This window comes from Protopterus annectens, chromosome 13.part0 (assembly GCF_019279795.1).
Source record: "Protopterus annectens isolate FY-2018-M chromosome 13.part0, PAN1.0, whole genome shotgun sequence".
Lineage (NCBI taxonomy): Eukaryota > Metazoa > Chordata > Ceratodontiformes > Protopteridae > Protopterus > Protopterus annectens.
The window spans coordinates 254,894,921-254,913,574 of NC_056747.1; the positions used below are offsets into that span (position 1 = coordinate 254,894,921).

Consider the following 18,654-nt stretch of genomic DNA (forward strand, 5'->3'; position numbering starts at 1 on the left):
TAACTTTGTATTGGAGAAACTCACTCTACCTCCTTTCGAGCCAGCTGCTACTGTAGACTTAAATTTTCTTTCTTGGAAAACAGCCTTCCTTTTAGCAATCACTTCAGCTAGAAGGATAACTGAATTACAGGCCCTTATGGCAGTGGAGCCTTTCATTATCTTTCATGCGGACAGGGTGTCACTCAGGACCAGTCCATCCTTCATGCCCAAGGTGGTATCCATTGTGGCTCTTAATCAGTCTATTCATTTGCCAACTCTCTTTCCCAATCCACAGAACAAGAGAGAGCGGATTCTGTATTCATTGGATGTTCAGACAACTTAGGGGTTCTACTTGGACAAGACTAAATCTCGAAGAAAATCTGAACAACTGCTGATAGCATTTGCTGCAGGGGCAGAGGGGAAGGCTGTTTAAAAAACATTTCTAAATGGATAAGCCATTGTATTCATTTCTGCTATAAGCACCATGGAAAACCCTATCCCCCAGAGGATTAGATCTCATTCCACCAGGGCTGCATCTACTTCTGCAGCCTTCCTCAGAGGTGTTCCTACCAGGGATATTCTAGAAACTGTTATCTGGAATTCATTTCATACTTTCACCAAGCATTATCACTTACCAATTTTCTCTAAATCCAGAGCTGGCTTTGCCACTGCTGTTTTGCGGGGCCTTATAGCTGGTCCTAATGCTGTATAAATCCATCCTCCCAACCATAGCTTTGGGAATCTACCCAAATGCAATGACTGCAACAGTGAAACACGAAGAACATAGTACAGTTGTGTACACTTGCCATAAATGTAGATGTTCGAGAGTATTCACTGTTGCAGTCTTGGTTACCCTCTCTCCAGCCTACTGCTTTTCTTTTACTATACCTCCACTTTCTTTTACTATGCTTAAAAGCCTTTTTGGTGTATTTGCTTTTGGTTGGAGGTATATTTTTGCGTTTTTAATTTTATTTTGCTCCCCATTTGGGGGGGGGCACCTGACATCTGCGGCAAGAAAAACTGATGTAATGGCGTTTGCTGCATGTTTTATACACCTGACGACCTGATGTCATGGAAGAAGGGACAGCAACCGACGCAGGACCCAAGACTTTGTTAATCAGGCCGACTTAGGGCAACCTACCAGCAGATTACCCAAATGTAAATGACTGCAACAGTGAATACACTCGAACATCTACATTTATGGTAAGTGTACACAACTGTACTATTCTTGCTGACCAAAGACAAAGTACAGACCAGGATAGTTTTTCAAGTTCTAGGGACTATGGCGTCCGCCATTCTTTTAGTTCCCCTAACCTGTCTACACATGAGTGCTTCAGTGGCTATTTTCCCAGTGGTCAATGCAGGATCTACCCTTGTCCCACCAAATACTCCTTACAAACTCCTGCAAAAAGGATCTAACATGTTGGTTACATAGAGATCAGCTTTATTTAGGGCGTCCCCTTGTTCTCCCTCAACAAAATGCAGTCTTGACCACAGACTCTTCTTAGATAGGATGGGGGTGGCATTACCTGGGAAAGCCAGTGCAAGGTGTCTTGCAGGATCACAAGAACCCACTTGCACATAAATGTTCTGGAGATGAGATCAGTGCTATACACGTTGCAAGTCTTTTCCCAATGGGACAATTGCATTTCAATCAGACAACCTGTCTGTAGTGTGGTACATAAGCAAGGGGGAACCAAGTCTTACCCACTTTGTCGAGAGGCACAAAGAGTATGGAAATGGCCGTTGGACTCTCAACGTTTTCTAGTAGCAACATACATTCCGGGGAAGTCCAGTGTGATAGCAGACAAACTGAGTTGAGCAATTCCTGTTGCCTTGTGAGTGGTTCCTGAAAACATAAGTTGCAGAAGAGATTTTCCGTAAATGGGTCCACCCTTGCTGTGATCTATTCACCACTACATGAAAGCCAAATGCAGCAACTACTTTGCCCTCATTCCCCATCTGAGGATGTCATCCAGGGACGCTCTGGTTCACAATTGGCCTCCGGGACTTCTTTACCCTTTTCCACCCTTTCCTCTCGTACTCAGTGATTCAGAAAGCAAAACTGTTGAAGAGTACTTTGAACCTCATTGCTCCTTACTGGCCTTGCCAAGTCTGATCCCCCTTCCTGTGGCCTTATCTCTTGGAGGATCCATGGATTCTGGAACCATCTCCAGACCTTTTGATTTACCAGTCGGGACAGTTCCATGCTACCATCCAAACCCTGAAATTGTTCCAAGAATAGCCAGGTGTATATATAGCCAAGTTTTCCATTTGGGCGGCTAAACAAGGCATAGATCCCTACTCAGCTCCCATAATCTATCCTGTCCTTCATCTCATCTATTTTTCAAGGAGGAGCTGTAGCTGCTACCATTAGAGTTCAGTTGGCTGCCATCTCAAATTATCATTTTGGGAACATGGGAAATTCTATTATGTCCCACTTTTTATGTAAAACCTTTTTGAAAGGAGGAGTCCTTCTCAGATCTCCAATCAAGCAACTTCCAGAGCCCTGGGACTTGAACTTGGTTCTGACCTCATTGATGTCTCCACCATTTGAATCGTCTTCTTCATCCGACTTGAAATTGTTGTCTTGGAAGACTTTGTTCTTAGTAGCTTATAACATCTGCTAGGAGAGTTTCAGGATTGCAAGCTCTGACCATTTGACCTTCATATGTTATATTCCATAAGGACAGTCTCCCTAAGAACTAATCCTTCTTTCCTCCCTAAAGTATGCTCAGAACATAATCTAAACACAACTTTTGAATTACCAGTATTCTTCCCCAATTATAGTAGTAAATCAGAATACAGACTGCATCAACTAGATGTCCTTAGAATTCTCTGATTTTACTTGCACAGGACTAAAGATTTCAGGAAATCTAATCAATTGTGTCCTTCTCAGAGAAAAACAAAGGCTTGCCCGTTTCCAAGGTAACTGTCTAAATGGCTTTCAGACTAGATTTCATTTTCTTACAAAAGTGTTGGGGAAACAATTGCCCGCTAAGATAAGAGGCCGTTCAACTAGAGCAGTATCAGCCTCATGCGCCTTCAAATCCAAACTTTCAATGGATACCATTTGTGCAGCAGCTACATGGGCAAAACCTCATACCTTTGTCACTCATTATAAATTAGATTTGGCCTCCTGGGGCAGGTCACCCTTTGGGTTCACTGTGCTAAAGAGTCACTCTGCTTGAGCCACCCGGGATAAAGGTGCTGGGGACGCTGTCCCATCCAGCAAGAATTACAGCAAGATAGGGCTACATAACATTAAGAAGTTATGTACTTACCATAACATTCCATGTTTGTAGTCCATCTCGCCTACATTCTTGTGTCCCACCTTCCTTCCCCCTTCTGTATCCTGGAGGAACTGGTGGGGACTATCCATTATGCTGTCTGACTTTGTTATAGTTGTCTGTCCACATGCCATGGATAGTAAAACAAAATGCTTTTGTTGTATGTACATAGTTATTGATAGTATAATCTCTGTTATGTATTTAGTTACTTTCTTGCAAACAAGGTCTGGGGAATTGCTGTGGTGCACCATGGGATAGGGAATAGCCTCGAGCCAGTAAAAGCTCTCGAGCTTTAATATCGACTGAGTCAGAGCCGAAGTTCAGCTCCAAACCCACCCAGCAAGAATGTAGGCGAGATGAACTACAAACATGGAACTTTATGATAAGTACATAACTTCTTATGTTTTTGACCAATGATAATTATTGAGAAGACAATGTGACCAGCTCTGATATGTGGTACATGTGACCATTATTGTTCAGAAGGCACCTGTGAGCATCACTGACAAATTAAGCCAGTGTGCTTTTGTTTTACTTCCCACAAACAGCTCTCCACGTTACTTGGTATTTACCAGAGTCTATCCTAGCACTGTTGCAGCCAACTCTGTGTTCAGTGTAGATAAGTTATTACATATTTGCAAATGTTAGTCTTTATATGAACTTAAATATTTTCATTAAGAAAACATACTCGGAATGCATATTTCTTTTTCTGTTTTTTTTTCCCCCCACAGCAACATGAGGTTATTTTGCATAGTGGACAACGTGCAGGGTTTCTCATTGGTGATGGTGCTGGCGTTGGAAAGGGACGAACAGTAGCGGGCATAATTTTTGAAAACTATTTGAAGGGAAGAAAAAAGTCGTTATGGTAAGTTCTTTGGGTCTCCTAATATGCTGACCATGGTTGTGGTATGAGGAGGTCTGTCCTCATCAGCAATTAGGACTGAAGGCACAGACTTTGCCAGCTCAACATCTAAATGTTTGTCTCCTAGCTCCTCACATTTGCATATAATGCTGTGCCAGCTAGTCTCTTGTCCAGATGTCTTTTTATTTTTGAAAGGCTGGGATTAAGGGTAAAAACAAACACAGGTTGCTTCACTCTTAAAGCTACTTTTTGTATCAAAATTCTTTAGTGTATTTTTTAATATTTTCATTTGTTCTCGTGTACTTAATGAAAAAGGTCAGATCCAAACTTTTTTTGTTTTTTTAACAGTTTTTCTTTGCTTCCCTCTAGGATTGATGTTTGTTAGCCACACCTTATTACTTTTGGAATTTGCTATTTAGTGCTTGCTATGCAGCTGTCTTCTTGACTTAATTTTTTGCTTTCTTATTAGGAAAGAAAAAAGATAAAGTTGAAACTCCCTTTATTATTGATCTTCTATGCTAGTTAAAATTAGAGTTGCGTTAGACTGCAGCTGTTGGATAGTTGTCAGGCAGTTTTATATTTTACTGTTTTTTCTTTGTTTATTGCAAAAGTATTTTCTGTAGATATCACAATCCGAATCGATTGCAAAGAGGTCGAAGTTATGGTTTCATTCCCAGAGTCACACCTATGGGTTTGACTGTCAATGATGCACTTGATTTTGATGTCATTGTTATGAGTCTGTGTGGAACCAGGGGCTGAGGACAACCATTCATGGTAAGTCTAGGGCATGATATTGTAGGGGGTCATTACATAACTTGGCACAAGATTGCTAAGCCTGAAACTCCTAACTTGTATCCATCAGGTCAGTACCTTCCCTTCCATCTTTTAAAACCACTCAAAGACTTCCTAGCTAAAATCTGGCTCTATTCATCCTCAAAACCAGGATAAAAAATATCCCTAAATGTGAACAACTACTTTTTCATTCCTTATACCTCCTTACACTCCCTTCTTCACGTATTTCCTTATTTCTGTCAAGATGTCTTCCCTTTCTATCTAAATATGCCATAAGCCTGTTTTTCCCCTCACTTCATATTGCAGTTTGTTTCTATTAGACTAGCTTAACTTTAATATTTGTACAAATTGTCTAAAGTTTCTGTAAATATAAAATTATTGTCCTATAACTTGTATCGATTATTAACCATTTTTTTATATTATCCCTAATTTGTTATAGTTATTTAAACTGCGTGTGTTTTTTTTGTTTTTGAAGATTGTAAAATTATTAATTTGAAAATATTTTGTAATAATTTGGAGCTTTTCTTCCCAGACCTCTGCTGAAAATGGGCTTCTACCCACTCAGACTTTCCAGGTACTCAAATTATCAGTAAATTAAAATAAGTATAGGATGTGATAGAGTATAGGATCATAGGAGGTTACTAGGCTAATGGCCCTGGGGGCCCTTACAAGCCTATCCAAGTGTTTATCTCCAAAAAGAAACCTCAGTTAGCACTTGTCGCCCCTGTCAGTGAGGGATACAGGTGGAACCCCTGGGACAAATTTGTGGTTTCCCATCCACTTTTCAAGGTTGCGCTTGAAGAGGTTCAGTGAGGTACTCTGATGTGTATGGGAAGTCTATTCCAGAGACGGGGCAGCCTCTGGAAGACAAACCTATCTCTCCAGCAGGTTTTGTTTATGTTGCATATTAGATTGAGGCCTTTCGAGCAGGTAATGCTTGAAGAGTTAGATTTATGGATATAGAGTATCTCTAGTAGGGCAGGGTCCAAGATTTCCTTGTAGGCGAGAGACAGATCACCTCTGAGCAATCTGTACAATACTGAGTAGAGTGATAGTGATTTGAGCCTGTCTGCATAGGATGAGTGTTGGCAGCCATGAGGTATTTCTGTGGCCTTTCCAGGTAGTGCAGATGTTTGGAGAGGTACATACCAAACAGGGTGTTATACTCAATTATTGGTCTAGTGAGGGAGGAGTATAGACAGGTAATAAACCTCCTCTTTTCTGGATGCAATCCCTTTACTTATGAGATGAACCAAGTAAGAGGCTTTTCTGACCACTACCGCTACATGATTGAATGTGAGATTGTTAACCTGAGTACCCAGGTCTCTCACCACTGGTTGTGTGTTTAGATGGTTGTAGTTGATGTGTTGATCAGTAGGGGCCATGTTTCTGTTGAATGGTATGATCCATTTTTTTGCGCTTAGCTTGAGGTCATGACGTTGGCAGCAGTCATTAGCAGCTGTGAGACCCTCTTGCAGTATGTTAACATAATTTAGGGAGTCAGTGACTGCCACCCAACTTGGTCGTCTGCAAACTTGGTCAGTCACAGGCATTTTGTCTTTGCCTGGACCTCTGAGAAGTAGATGCTAAATAGTAATGTTCCCAGGAGAGATCCCTGGGGAACTCCACTAGTGGCAGGTCTGCTATCAGAGGTGGAGTTGCCTATTTTGATCTTGCGGTCCTGTCCATTGAGCCAGTTGGTCATGCACCAGATGAGATTGGGATTTACGCCAAGTTGTGTTAGCTTTTTGATGATGCCTGAGTGGGTGATTGTGTCAAAGGCCATGGCCAAGTCAAGGTAAGCTGTATGTACTGACTTTCCCTCATTCAGGGCCTTGGTGACAGTCTCAAAGAAGTCAACCACGTTCAGCAGGTAAGATCTTCCCTTGACGAATTCGAACTGGGTGGAGTCAAGTGCTTGGCGACTGCCTATGTCCTTGTTTATGAGATCCATAATAAGCTCCATGCCTTTACAGATCAGACTTGTCAAGCTAATGGGATGATAGTTTTCAAGGTCAGTAGTGGCACCACCTTTGTGTAAGGGGATGACAATGGGAGTTATCCACTCTGCTGGAATGAAGCCTCTACTTAGGCTTTGGTTGAATAGGGTGCTCAGTGGCTAAGTCAGTTCTTGCTGGCGATGGTGCAAAATGCAACCTGGGATACTTTCAGGTCCCATGGAAGCTGTGCTCTTTGCCATGGATAGGGCCTTTAGCACTTGATCTATGGAGATGTAAAGTGCAGGACAAGTATTGGCAATGTCGAAAGGACTATTGGGGGGATAGGGGGTGAAGTTTGTGCTGAACCTATCTGCTAGCAGGTTGCTTAAGTCAATAGGATCAGTGTAAGTGATACTCTTAAGTACTAATTCAGAACAAACCTGGGCTTTCCCATGGAGGTTCCTGACATAACTGAAGAAGGCTTTGTGGTTTGCCTTTGTTTTGGAGGCTAGTTTCGATTCATAATTGGCTTTGGAGGTTTTCGCTAGTGATCTCATTTGCTTGTTGAGGCTAAGGAGGGAGTTTTTCCAATTTGGAATTTGTTCCTTTTTACCCTTGGACAACAGTTTCTTCCTTTTTTTGTAAAGCCTGTCTATAGTGGATGTCCACCAAACTGATTTGTGTTTTCTTGAGGAGGAGGTTTAAGTTCTGTTGGTTATGGCTTAGTCCATGCAGTTGCACAGGTGCTTGTATACTGCATTGTCATACTGTTCACTGTAGTTGTCTGCATCCTCTGAGGGGGGCTGTGGTGTGAACCTGCAGATACCCTCCCTTAGGAGGTTGTAGTCTGCTTTTGAGAAGTTTTTTTGCTTGACTATGGTGGTGGGGTGGGGAATGGGATAGAAACTTTGAACGAAACAGTCCAATGATCTGATCTCACCAGGGAAGAACATACTATGGCAGTGGTGCAGCTGTTGCCCATATTGGTAAGAACCAAGTCCAGAATGTTCTCTCTCTGTGGGGATGAGATGAGCTGGTCTAGTGCATTAGAATTGAAGAAGTCAAAGAATCGTTGAGTGAGTGCATTAGTGCAGGAATAGTTTACCCAGTCTATGGTGGGGTAGTTGGTCACCAAGGATCAGGGTGTTATGGGTTACCTTGATGGAGTCAAGTAGATCCAAGTAAGATGAGTGGGTGTCCTGAGTCATGGAGGGGGGATCTATAGCTGGCTGAAACTTGGATGGGTGTCTTGCCAACTGTTAGTTGCACCCAGAGGCATTACAGTTCATCGTGCTGGCAGACCAGTCTGGAGGTGTGCCTGTCCTTAATGAAGATAGATTCTCCACCACCCTTAGTCTTTCTGACCTCATTTTTGGGTCGGAATGTGTGAAACTAAGTATAGTTTTGATGCTATAAAAGGGGTGAGAGAGGGGTAATTTGGAATTATGTTGTTGTGATCTGAAGGTGAAAGTGAGGTTGGATAGTGTAACAACAGAGTATGGTAAAATATGTTATGGACAAAAATAGATAGTAGAAGCAGAGATAGTAAGCAAAGTAGTAGCATGATGTAGGTATAGTAAAGAAGGGTAGTTTGTAGTAGTTAGTAGAAATGTAGTTGACGATTGAGGGGTCCAAGGTAGAAGCCTTAGGAAGGACATTCAGTACTTGTGTGAGGTTACCCTCTTGGTGTCCAGACACTCACTGAATTGTGATGCTTTAGATATGTCATGTATAGCAGCTCCCATGAGGTCTGTTACTTGTAGACATGCCTGACTGAGGAGTCAGCCCCTGTCAGACCATGTTAAAACATAACTCATTAATGCACCTCTGGGCAAGGAATTTTTCTTTGGACCCCCAGCAGTGTGTGTTTTCAGAGATTGTATGAAAAGGGGGAAACTGTAAAGTTAAGTAACTCTATATCCCTATCCCAAAGTTACAATAGGAATTGTATCATTAAGTCGTGGCCATTTCCTCTCAAGAAAGAAGAGTCTGAGTCTCCTAAAGGAAAACAAAGCAAGTACCAAAGGAAGTGGCAAAATGACAGTTTACCGAGACCTAAGGACAGGGAGGTAAGGACTTAGCAGTGAGAAGCTGTGACTATCCAAAATGCCTCACTACCCTCTCCCCACCAAATTGTCAAAGGTTTGAGAGATCAAGGGACATGGGGTAGAAATATAGCAAAGCAGCACATAAACATAGGATTATAGCAGTCATTTTAGGTAGAAAGGCCTTCAACTACAAATTGAGCTGTGCTCCAGAACGTTTCAGAAGGACGTGTGGAGGACCAATGCCTTTTCTTTGACAGGCTTTTTCCTTTATACCTTTCTTCCATTACTCTTATTCCCCAGGGTATTACAAATAATAAGGGAAGATAAAAGGATGCAGAAGGAAAGAAAGAAAGATAAAAAGAGAATAAAATGGGAGGGCTGACAAATTTAAAGATCATGGCCTGGAAGATAAATGACTTTTTGACAAGAATGGAGAGAGAGAAAGGATCATAGGATATATAAGAACAGTGGTCTCGATATTGACTGTTACGGGAAACTCATCTGGACAGGGATGAACACACATTTTGAAAAGTGAGGTACTGTGTAGCATCCCCCTCCTTGATGGGCAATAGGAAATGAAAAGGAGTGGTAATGTTAATTCAAAGAGCATTCCCATTTCCAATTTAAAGCAAAATAGAGGCCATGAAAGAAAGGTATGTAGGGATTAAAGGGTAACTGGAAGGAATAGAAATTACAATATTGACAGTGTACGTACCTCCATTTTCCCACATAAAGGAACTGAGGAGTATGTTGGCACTGCAAGTGAGCATTTCAAGAGAACATGACAATCTGTACAGGAACATGTCAAATCGGCAAAGCTAGTTTCCCTGAGTATAAAATGTGCTAATGTTTTTCAGCAAAAATAAATTAGTCGACAGGTGGAGTTTGCCTTTTTCCCTACTGTCATGCGATCTCTGAGTTGGTGTGTATACATATGGGGGAGGTGGCAGGAGCCCCCCCCCCCCCAAGCAAAAAATGTTTTCCCATGTTCACAGAAAGTTTCAGCGAGAAGTTTTACTTTTTGCCGTCACTGAAACTAACTTTGGTGAGTTGACATGATTCCATCTGTGTAGGGAATTGGGACATAGCCATAAACAGAGGAGGAGCAGCAAGGGGAGCTAACAAGATGACAAGAGAGAGCAAAGTTTCAGAGAGACATATTCCAATCAGTAGGATGTTGGCTACAGTGGTTGACAGTCTCCTCACAGCAAGAGGTTCTTTGGTACAATTCTCGGCCAGAGCGCCTTCTTTGTGGAGTTTGCATGTCCTCCCTGCAGGTGAGTGAGTTTTAAAGACATGAAGTAGGTGTGTGTTTGTGTGTGCGCACCTTTTGTGAAGGTTGGGAGCCAGGCTTGGCAACTCAACATTGTAAAAACCCCACTGCCAATCAATCTGTGAACCGGTGATCCACTGTTGTGACCCCTGACTGGAGAAACCAAAAGACATTCCAATCAGTAGGATGATGAGATGCATGGCAGATGGGGGAAGAGAGAGATTACATACTACTCAGCCAATTGTGAAGAACAGAAGCTTAAAAAATGAATAGACAGAAGCAGTATAACAAGAGAATATCCGCAATGGGTGAAAGACAAGTACATCACATTTAACTCTTTCATATCAGTCTATGATCGAAATAAGGCTGGAGGGGTAGAAGGAAGGGGAATTGAAATAACATTGGAGAGTGACAGCAAATATATTAGAAAATAGCAGGGAGACAAAATAATTTGAAAGAATGTTAGACTGAGCATTGGGAAAATATCCCGAGGGGACATCGGAAGAATGAGTCAGAATGAAATATGATGATAAGGAGGACCTTCAGCAGTGACAGAAAGAAAGGGGAAATGATAGATTGGCAGAAACAGTGTCCCTAAAGAAAGAGAGAGAATTAATGGAGTAACAAAAAGACAAAAAGAATAAGTAAGAGGAGAAAATGGAAAGGGGAAACCAGGAGAAAACCACAAGCTTGGAAAGATGAGAGAATATGGACTAGAAAGATTGTGGCAGAAAATCAATTTTATAAAATGAACATAAAGTCCAATAAAGTTGCTGCAGATCATCTGAGAAGTAGTAGGTAGAGAGGGTGATCTAGGAGATGGGGGATGAGATTTCAAGTAGAAGAAAGAAGCAGCTCACATAAATACTGAAAATATTGCAGACATTCTATCAGGAGTTGTATAAAGCAGAAAAAATAGAGGAATCTAGAATAATGGAGGAATAATGGAGGAATGGGGAGTGGGATTGGCCAGAGCTCTTAGGAATGAATGATCCAGAAGCAGAGATACTGTTGATGGAAATTAAGGCAGAGAGAGCAACTATTTGGGGTAGGTTGGCTAAGGGGAGGTCACCAGAAAGTGATGGCGTACCTATAGAGTTCTGGGGAATAAAGAGAGGCAGTAATCAAGAGATTAGCACAGCTGTTTAATACAAGAAAAAGAGAGCAGTTTCAGTCCTGGAAAGAAATAGTAAAATGAATGATATTGGAGGAAGGGAAAATCCCCTAAAACTGGCAGCATATAGGCCAATGTCCATATTAAATCATGATTAGAAGTGTTTTATGTTGATGTAGGCTGAAAGAACAGGGAAAGTTTTGCCGAACTTAATTAATGGGGACCAGACAGGTTTTATAGTAGGTAGAAGAATTGTTTGTAACCCGAGAAGAACCCTGTTAATTCAAGATGTGTAAATTATGGATAGTTAGTAGCAACTTGACTAGATTCAGAAAGTCTTTTGATAGGGTAGAATGGAAATAATAGATTTATGGAAAGTATGGGATGCCAGAGAGTTGGTACAGTTAGTAGAGAGAGTATATGTGTGGGTTAGACTAAAAAAATTAATATAAGGGCCAAATTGTCAGAACAATTCACTAAAAAGGCATTAGACACGGCTGCTCACTGTCTCCTCTTTTTGCACATTATCTAGATCTATTAGCAGAAACAGAGTCTCAGTAATTAAAGGATATAAATGGGAGAGGTGTGTGAAAGCAATAGCATTGCATGAAGGTGGTGTGCTGATTACAGTGGGTAACTCTAAAGAAGATGGTGGAAGGTTTTGGTATATACTAGAAAGAGTTGTCAGGAAGTCGAGATGTAAAACAAATCAATGCAAGGTGGAAGTAACAATAAATCAGAATAGGAGAGGGGTAGAACACCCTCTGGAAAGGATGATGGGGAAAAGATAAAGTACCTAGGGATAAAGATAGGGCAATCTCAGGATGAAGCTCAAAGGAGAACATATGAAAGAATTTTGGAGAACGTAAAGAACAGCTGAGAAAATGAATGCCTTATCATTAGAGCTAGATCAAAAGATGCAGATCCTGCAGATGTGCATAATCCCCCAGTTTTTGTATGCAAAACATGCCTTTTGGGAAATCCTTGATGCAGGTTTCTTTAAAAGGGGGGGGGGGGGCAGATAAGTAGAGAGTTCATAATGGGAGAGGAACCGTAGAATAGCATGGTTAAAATTGGCATTGTCCACTGACAAAGGATTAGGATGTCTGAACTTAAAAGGGAATCTGCAAGCTTGTTCGGTAGTAAATATTTTAATAATGGTGGATAATAGGGTATGAGGCAATATGGAAACAAATGATGAAACAGAAGGAATAGGAATTGCAAAGGAGGAAAGATATGGTGGTAATGCTGGAGACCCCAACAGAGAACCTGGTTCTCTCATAGACAGACAGATGCAAAAGACGAGAAGGAAGATATGGAAAAGAGGGGAGGAGAAGATACGAGAGAGAGGGAATAACTTCCATAGGAAGAGCAAAAGAAAGTGTGGAAACGAAAACAAGAGTATGAAGGTGGAAAATAAATAAATCAGAATAGGAGAGGGGTAGAACACCCTCTGGAAAGGATGATGGGGAAAAGATAAAGTACCTAGGGATAAAGATAGGGCAATCTCAGGATGAAGCTCAAAGGAGAACATATGAAAGAATTTTGGAGAACGTAAAGAACAGCTGAGAAAATGAATGCCTTATCATTAGAGCTAGATCAAAAGATGCAGATCCTGCAGATGTGCATAATCCCCCAGTTTTTGTATGCAAAACATGCCTTTTGGGAAATCCTTGATGCAGGTTTCTTTAAAAGGGGGGGGGGGGCAGATAAGTAGAGAGTTCATAATGGGAGAGGAACCGTAGAATAGCATGGTTAAAATTGGCATTGTCCACTGACAAAGGATTAGGATGTCTGAACTTAAAAGGGAATCTGCAAGCTTGTTCGGTAGTAAATATTTTAATAATGGTGGATAATAGGGTATGAGGCAATATGGAAACAAATGATGAAACAGAAGGAATAGGAATTGCAAAGGAGGAAAGATATGGTGGTAATGCTGGAGACCCCAACAGAGAACCTGGTTCTCTCATAGACAGACAGATGCAAAAGACGAGAAGGAAGATATGGAAAAGGGAGGAGAAGATACGAGAGAGAGAGGGAATAACTTCCATAGGAAGAGCAAAAGAAAGTGTGGAAACGAAAACAAGAGTATGAAGGTGGACAAAGAAACAGAATCAAATAGTGTATTGGGACCAGATTCAAAAAAGAGGAATGATTAAAATGGGTGTATATTAAGTTATCGAATCTTTAAAAGTTCGAACGTCATATGGTCGAACCCATATGATCGAACTTTTAAAAGTTCGAAAAGCTAAAAAAATAGAAAAAAAACTACTTTATCGTATTAAGCAGGGGGGCAAGCCACCCCCCCCACCCCCGCTCTTTAAATATACCAACTCCGAGATTGCACTACAGTGCAGGAAAGGGAATCATATGGGTTCATATGGGGATCATATGGGGTCGACCATACGACGTTTGAACTTTTAAAGATTCGATAATGTAATATATACCTGATTTAAAATATGGGAAAAACTTCAGTGGGAGTAAGAGTTCGACAAGCTCCTAGAATTGGAATACCAAGGAATGAAAAATGAGAGAAGGGGGGAATCAACACAAACTCCATAATTGACATAAGAAAATGGAGGGGGAGAAGTTGAGAAGGAAGGAGAATGGGAGGTATGTTGAAAGTAGAGAAGATTATTTGGATACAGCATAAGAAGATATTCTACAGGAAATGAAGAATTGGATAGAACTATGAAGAGAGAATAATTCTCCCTAGTTGATGTGTGGCTATTTCCCTGAAATTTGGAATCTTTGCATGGAAGTGCCTTCTTAAGTAATTTTATAATTCAGCAAGACATGCAAGAATGTTCCCTAGCAATAAGTAGGGCATGCTGGAGATGAGAGAGAGGCAATAAGGTGAATGCACATATTAGGGACTGAGGAACTGGTGGAATACAAAAGGGAAGTAGAGCAGTTGAGAAGATAAAGGGTTGGGGAGGTAGTACTAACAAACTTTTTATTTTAGGATTTGCAGAGGGAATTCAAGAGGAAGTAAAAGAAGGAATAAATGTAGTAGATAACTTTAGAGAAGGTGTAACTAAGAGATGGAGACAAAAAGAACCAAAGGGGAGGACCTCTGGATGTTGACGAGAAAACTAATGGAAGACTACGAGAGGGATGTACTGCCCAAAGGAAGAGAAATTTAGAAGGTGGGAGGGCTGACTGGAGTAAGAACAGGATCAAGAGAAATAAACATGTGCTCTGACAAGGGATGGAAGAGAGACAAGGTAATTAAATTATTGTAAATAGCTAAAGGGAACTGTAATTATAGGAAGTGCATCAGTGGATTACAAAAAAAGTTTAGTATGAAACACAGAGGGGTGGAGTGAAAACTCCTAATGGAGAGATGGCAGTAAGATTATTGGGGCCATTGGAATCTGTCACGTGTAAAAAGAAATAGGGTATTAAATACCGCTGATTATAAGTAACCCTACGTTCCATCAGTAGAGGATACTTCTGCACCATGCATAAGGATTTCTTTGAATGTATATTGCATAAATGGATATGTAAATGTTATAAATAAATAAAACCACAACAAAAAGCAAATAAGGGACGATGGACCACATATGATTTTGAATGCACCATACTGGCACAGACAACACTTGGTTTTCATCCTGCTGTCACTCACTGGGGAGAATTGCAACATTTCTGTTGTATGTGAACTAACTTTCCCAGATGAAGGGGTCTGTCATTCACCCCAGCTTGAAAACACTAAACTTGACAGGATGAATGATTTGAGCTTAGTTCCTTGTCATTATTTTTTCTTTTCTGAAGATGTGATTTCCATTCTCAAAGAAGCTTCGAAATTGAATTAATAGCCAACAAGGTGTTGTCTATGCATTGGTATTCTCAAAGAAGCTAGAAAAATGTGCACCAGCAAGGGTGGTGGGAAAGGTTTTCAATGTGATATAAAAAATAAAAGCATATTACATGGAGCGGCCACATTAACCCTAGTCCTGGGATGCATGTCTTACTTGTACAAAGAGAGTTTGTCGAACTCTTCAGTTAAGGTACATGCTTCTGCTTTCTCTGCATGCCTGCCCATGTCCAGTTCTGCTTACTGTTGTTTATAGGTAAGCACTAGGTTAGTGTCCCTTGTAGGCTGTTTTAAGCCAAGTCAATTTCCCTTCAAAGGTGAGAATCAAACCCTGTAGTCCCTCACCAGTATGAATAGCATGGGGCTCAGAGTTGAACCCTGATGCACCTCCATTCACACTGGGAACCAGTCCGTGAGACTGAGCATTGTTCATACTGGTGTCATTGGGTCCGTGTACACAGCCTGCGCTAATTCAGCTAATATTTCTAGTGCTTAGAACCACCACAGGGCTGCTCAAATCAGCTTACTTGGGATCTTGGCATATCCATTTTCATTCTAGAAATGCCCATTTGGACTTTCTCATAATTTCTGGCTTCTACTTAATTATCTGTCTCACTGTAAACTTTGAGTCAGTTGTGCTACATCTGATCCAGATCTGAACCACTAATCTCCCTTCTGCTTAATACTGCTTTGGATTATCAATCACTCTTTCTAGAACTTTCGTGCAGTTTGACAGAAGTTGGATTCCTCTGTACTGCCATGGTTGGGGTTGCCCCCTTTGGTCTTGTACACTGGCACTAGTACTCTTTATTCTTCAGTCATCTGACATGCACCTTTTCTCCAAAATGCTGAGAGTACCCTCAGGAGCCATTTCTTCCCCATCACACCTAAAAGTTTGACTATATCTGCTGTAACCTCAACCTAGACTGCTGCTTTCCTGATTCCCATCAAAATACTCACTTGAAAAACGACCCATTTTACTTGCATTGACTTGTGCCAGGCATATCTCTGAAATTACAAGCCTTTAAGTACAAGGATTCTTTCTTATCTTACAAAGACAGAATCACCCTTAGGGCTAATCCAGCCTTTATGCCCAAAGTTGTTAGAGATTTCTCCTATTCAGGCCATCCATTTTGCAGTCATTTTCACTAATCCACAAAAGGGTAAAATAAATCATGCATTCCCTTTGTCCACAGGCAGCTTTACAGGGCCAAAGTTCCTAACCGGGTGGACCAACATCTGGTGTCATTTGTGGAAGGCAAGGAAAGGAGACCGGTGGGAAAGTAGACTACTTCCAGTGGATAGTCAGTTGCATCTCATTTTGTTAGTTCCTCCACAAAGACAAATTCTCAGTGCAATGAAGGCCTTCTCTAGAAAAGCAAAGGCAACAGTCCTTCCTAAAAGTGGCTCCAACTTCATCCATCCTGGAAGCAGTAACGTGGTCTTCTTTTCACACCTTCATAATGCATTATAACCTTGGGGTTATCTCTGGAGTCAGAGAGAGTTTTGCATCTGCCAGCCTGCACAGCCTTATTTCCCTGGTATTGACCACTTGCCAACCACCCTCCCCCTCATCTCTTAGCTTTGGGGGATTTCCCAGTACTTAGTACTGCAACAGTGACTATGATTCACAGTACAATTATGGTAAGTAATTAACATAATTGTAGATGTTCAAATAGATCACTGTTTAAATATCGTGTCCCTTCATCCTTACTACTTTTGTTTTCCTCCTACCTGGGGGTTAGGGTGGTGGTATGCCCACTCAGCTCCTCCATTTCAGCTCTAACCTTCTAATCCTAGTCAGAGGAGTTAGTAGGGTTGGTTGTGCTTCTCCTAGGAACAGTTGCAACCCCAAAATCTCTGGCAGTACAACAGACCTGAATATGACTCAAATGGAGAGCTTCTTTATATCACTGACATCGAGCTGGGAGGGTATACACTGGTTTGGGGGATGGTGAAATACTCTGGTGTTCAGAAAGACCTTGGGTTCCTGCATGCAGGAGGTGCTCAAGATTGTACTGCAACAGTGATCTACTTGAGTATGTACAAGTATGGTAAGTACCTGACACAAGTGTACTCTGTTCCTGCATCTTTGGTGTATATACTCTGCTGACCGTAACTAATACATGTAATTCTTTGTGATTTGTTCACTTTCAGATTGTACTTCTGGAGATGAAGCGAAGTCCTCTAGAATGTTAGAGACACTTTATTAAAAGACTTTCTAAGTATACTTTCCAAAAAATACTGTTACACAGTATGCTAGATTTTTTTTTCTTTTGTTTTCTGCAAAACCTTGCTTGATGATTTCTCTGTTTGCATCTAATTGATCCATTCATTCTCTGAGAGCAGAAGCACAGCTTTCTTGGGCTAGATGAGAGCTCTATGGCCCATTCATTTCTGCTGGACTTAACCCCTCAGCCCAGCTAATCCTCAATGGCAAGAGTGGGATGGTAGGGAGTGGGCCAGCCTGCGAGTCCTGTGGAATGGCCTTCCTGTCCCTTGTGGAGCACCATCTACCCTTAGTGTTTCTCTCTCTGCTCTTCTGCCTCCAGCTGGGAATGTAACTTTACATGCTGATTCCCTTCCTTAATTGCTTGGGCACCATGACAGTGCATACTCACTGGCTGATGCTTCAAAAGTGTGTCATCCAGTGCTGCTTCTATTTGTCACATAATTGAGAAACCAGAGATGCCTTTTCCCCTTCCCCAGAAGTTTTATGAATTGACTGAGCCGGGTCTGTCAGGCACCTAAGCTGCTAATTGAACTCTGGGCATCTGGGCCATTGTCAAGGCTTGATCCCTTTATGCTGCCAGAGCTAGCTCATTGCGTGGGGGGGGGGTATCCTTTTGTGCATCTCAAAGTACTCCTGACCAGTAAACAGGTGGTCCTTTCTCTTCTAGGATCACAGCTTCTGTATCATTGTGACTTGTGTCTCCTTGCAACGTGGGTCTTACTTGCATCATAATATTTTAATGCTGGAGCAATGATAAGTAGTGACTGCAACATTTCAGATCTCTTCAGGTTATTTCTTCCACTAACACCTCTTTGGAGACATAGCTACTTCAGACATGTTAGATACATATCTCGTTCCTAGAAAATTCTGCAGTGGATGTTAGTCATCTGGCTTTAACATTTACACAGTTTCTTGGAATTTGTTTCTGGCTGAGGTATCAGACCAGCTGATGTTAGAATGTGAACCATGTGTTTTGTAACTTTTGATTTTACGTATGGTGTTCAACTTGAAATTATGCTTTATCTGTTATGCAGTTTCATTGGTCTCTTGCCACACTCTTCTCATGTCTGGACAACAGCAATAAATCAGTTATGTCTACAGCATCCTTTTGGATTTCATTTGTTCAACAGCTGTTTGTAATACCTCTAGCACTGATGAAATGCCCCAACAAAATTCTAAGGAATATGTACCTTTGTCAAGTATTAAATGTACAGTATTTGGAGCTCTGTTCACCTATCATTATAGGCCAGAAATCCTGATTTACATCTAACACTGAAAAGAAATTAGTATTTGGTATCCGTAAGACCAG

General features: G+C 41.3%; 1 protein-coding gene across 1 annotated transcript in view; it reads left to right on the plus strand.

Annotated features, from left to right (window-relative positions):
- SBNO2 (strawberry notch homolog 2) overlaps positions 1-18,654 on the plus strand; it is a 2,660,605-nt gene that overhangs the window by 914,540 nt on the left and 1,727,411 nt on the right. The window contains exon 9 of the mRNA XM_044053813.1: positions 3,998-4,131. Within this exon, the coding sequence (XP_043909748.1) occupies positions 3,998-4,131 (134 nt within the window). The remainder of the gene's footprint in view (positions 1-3,997; positions 4,132-18,654) is intronic.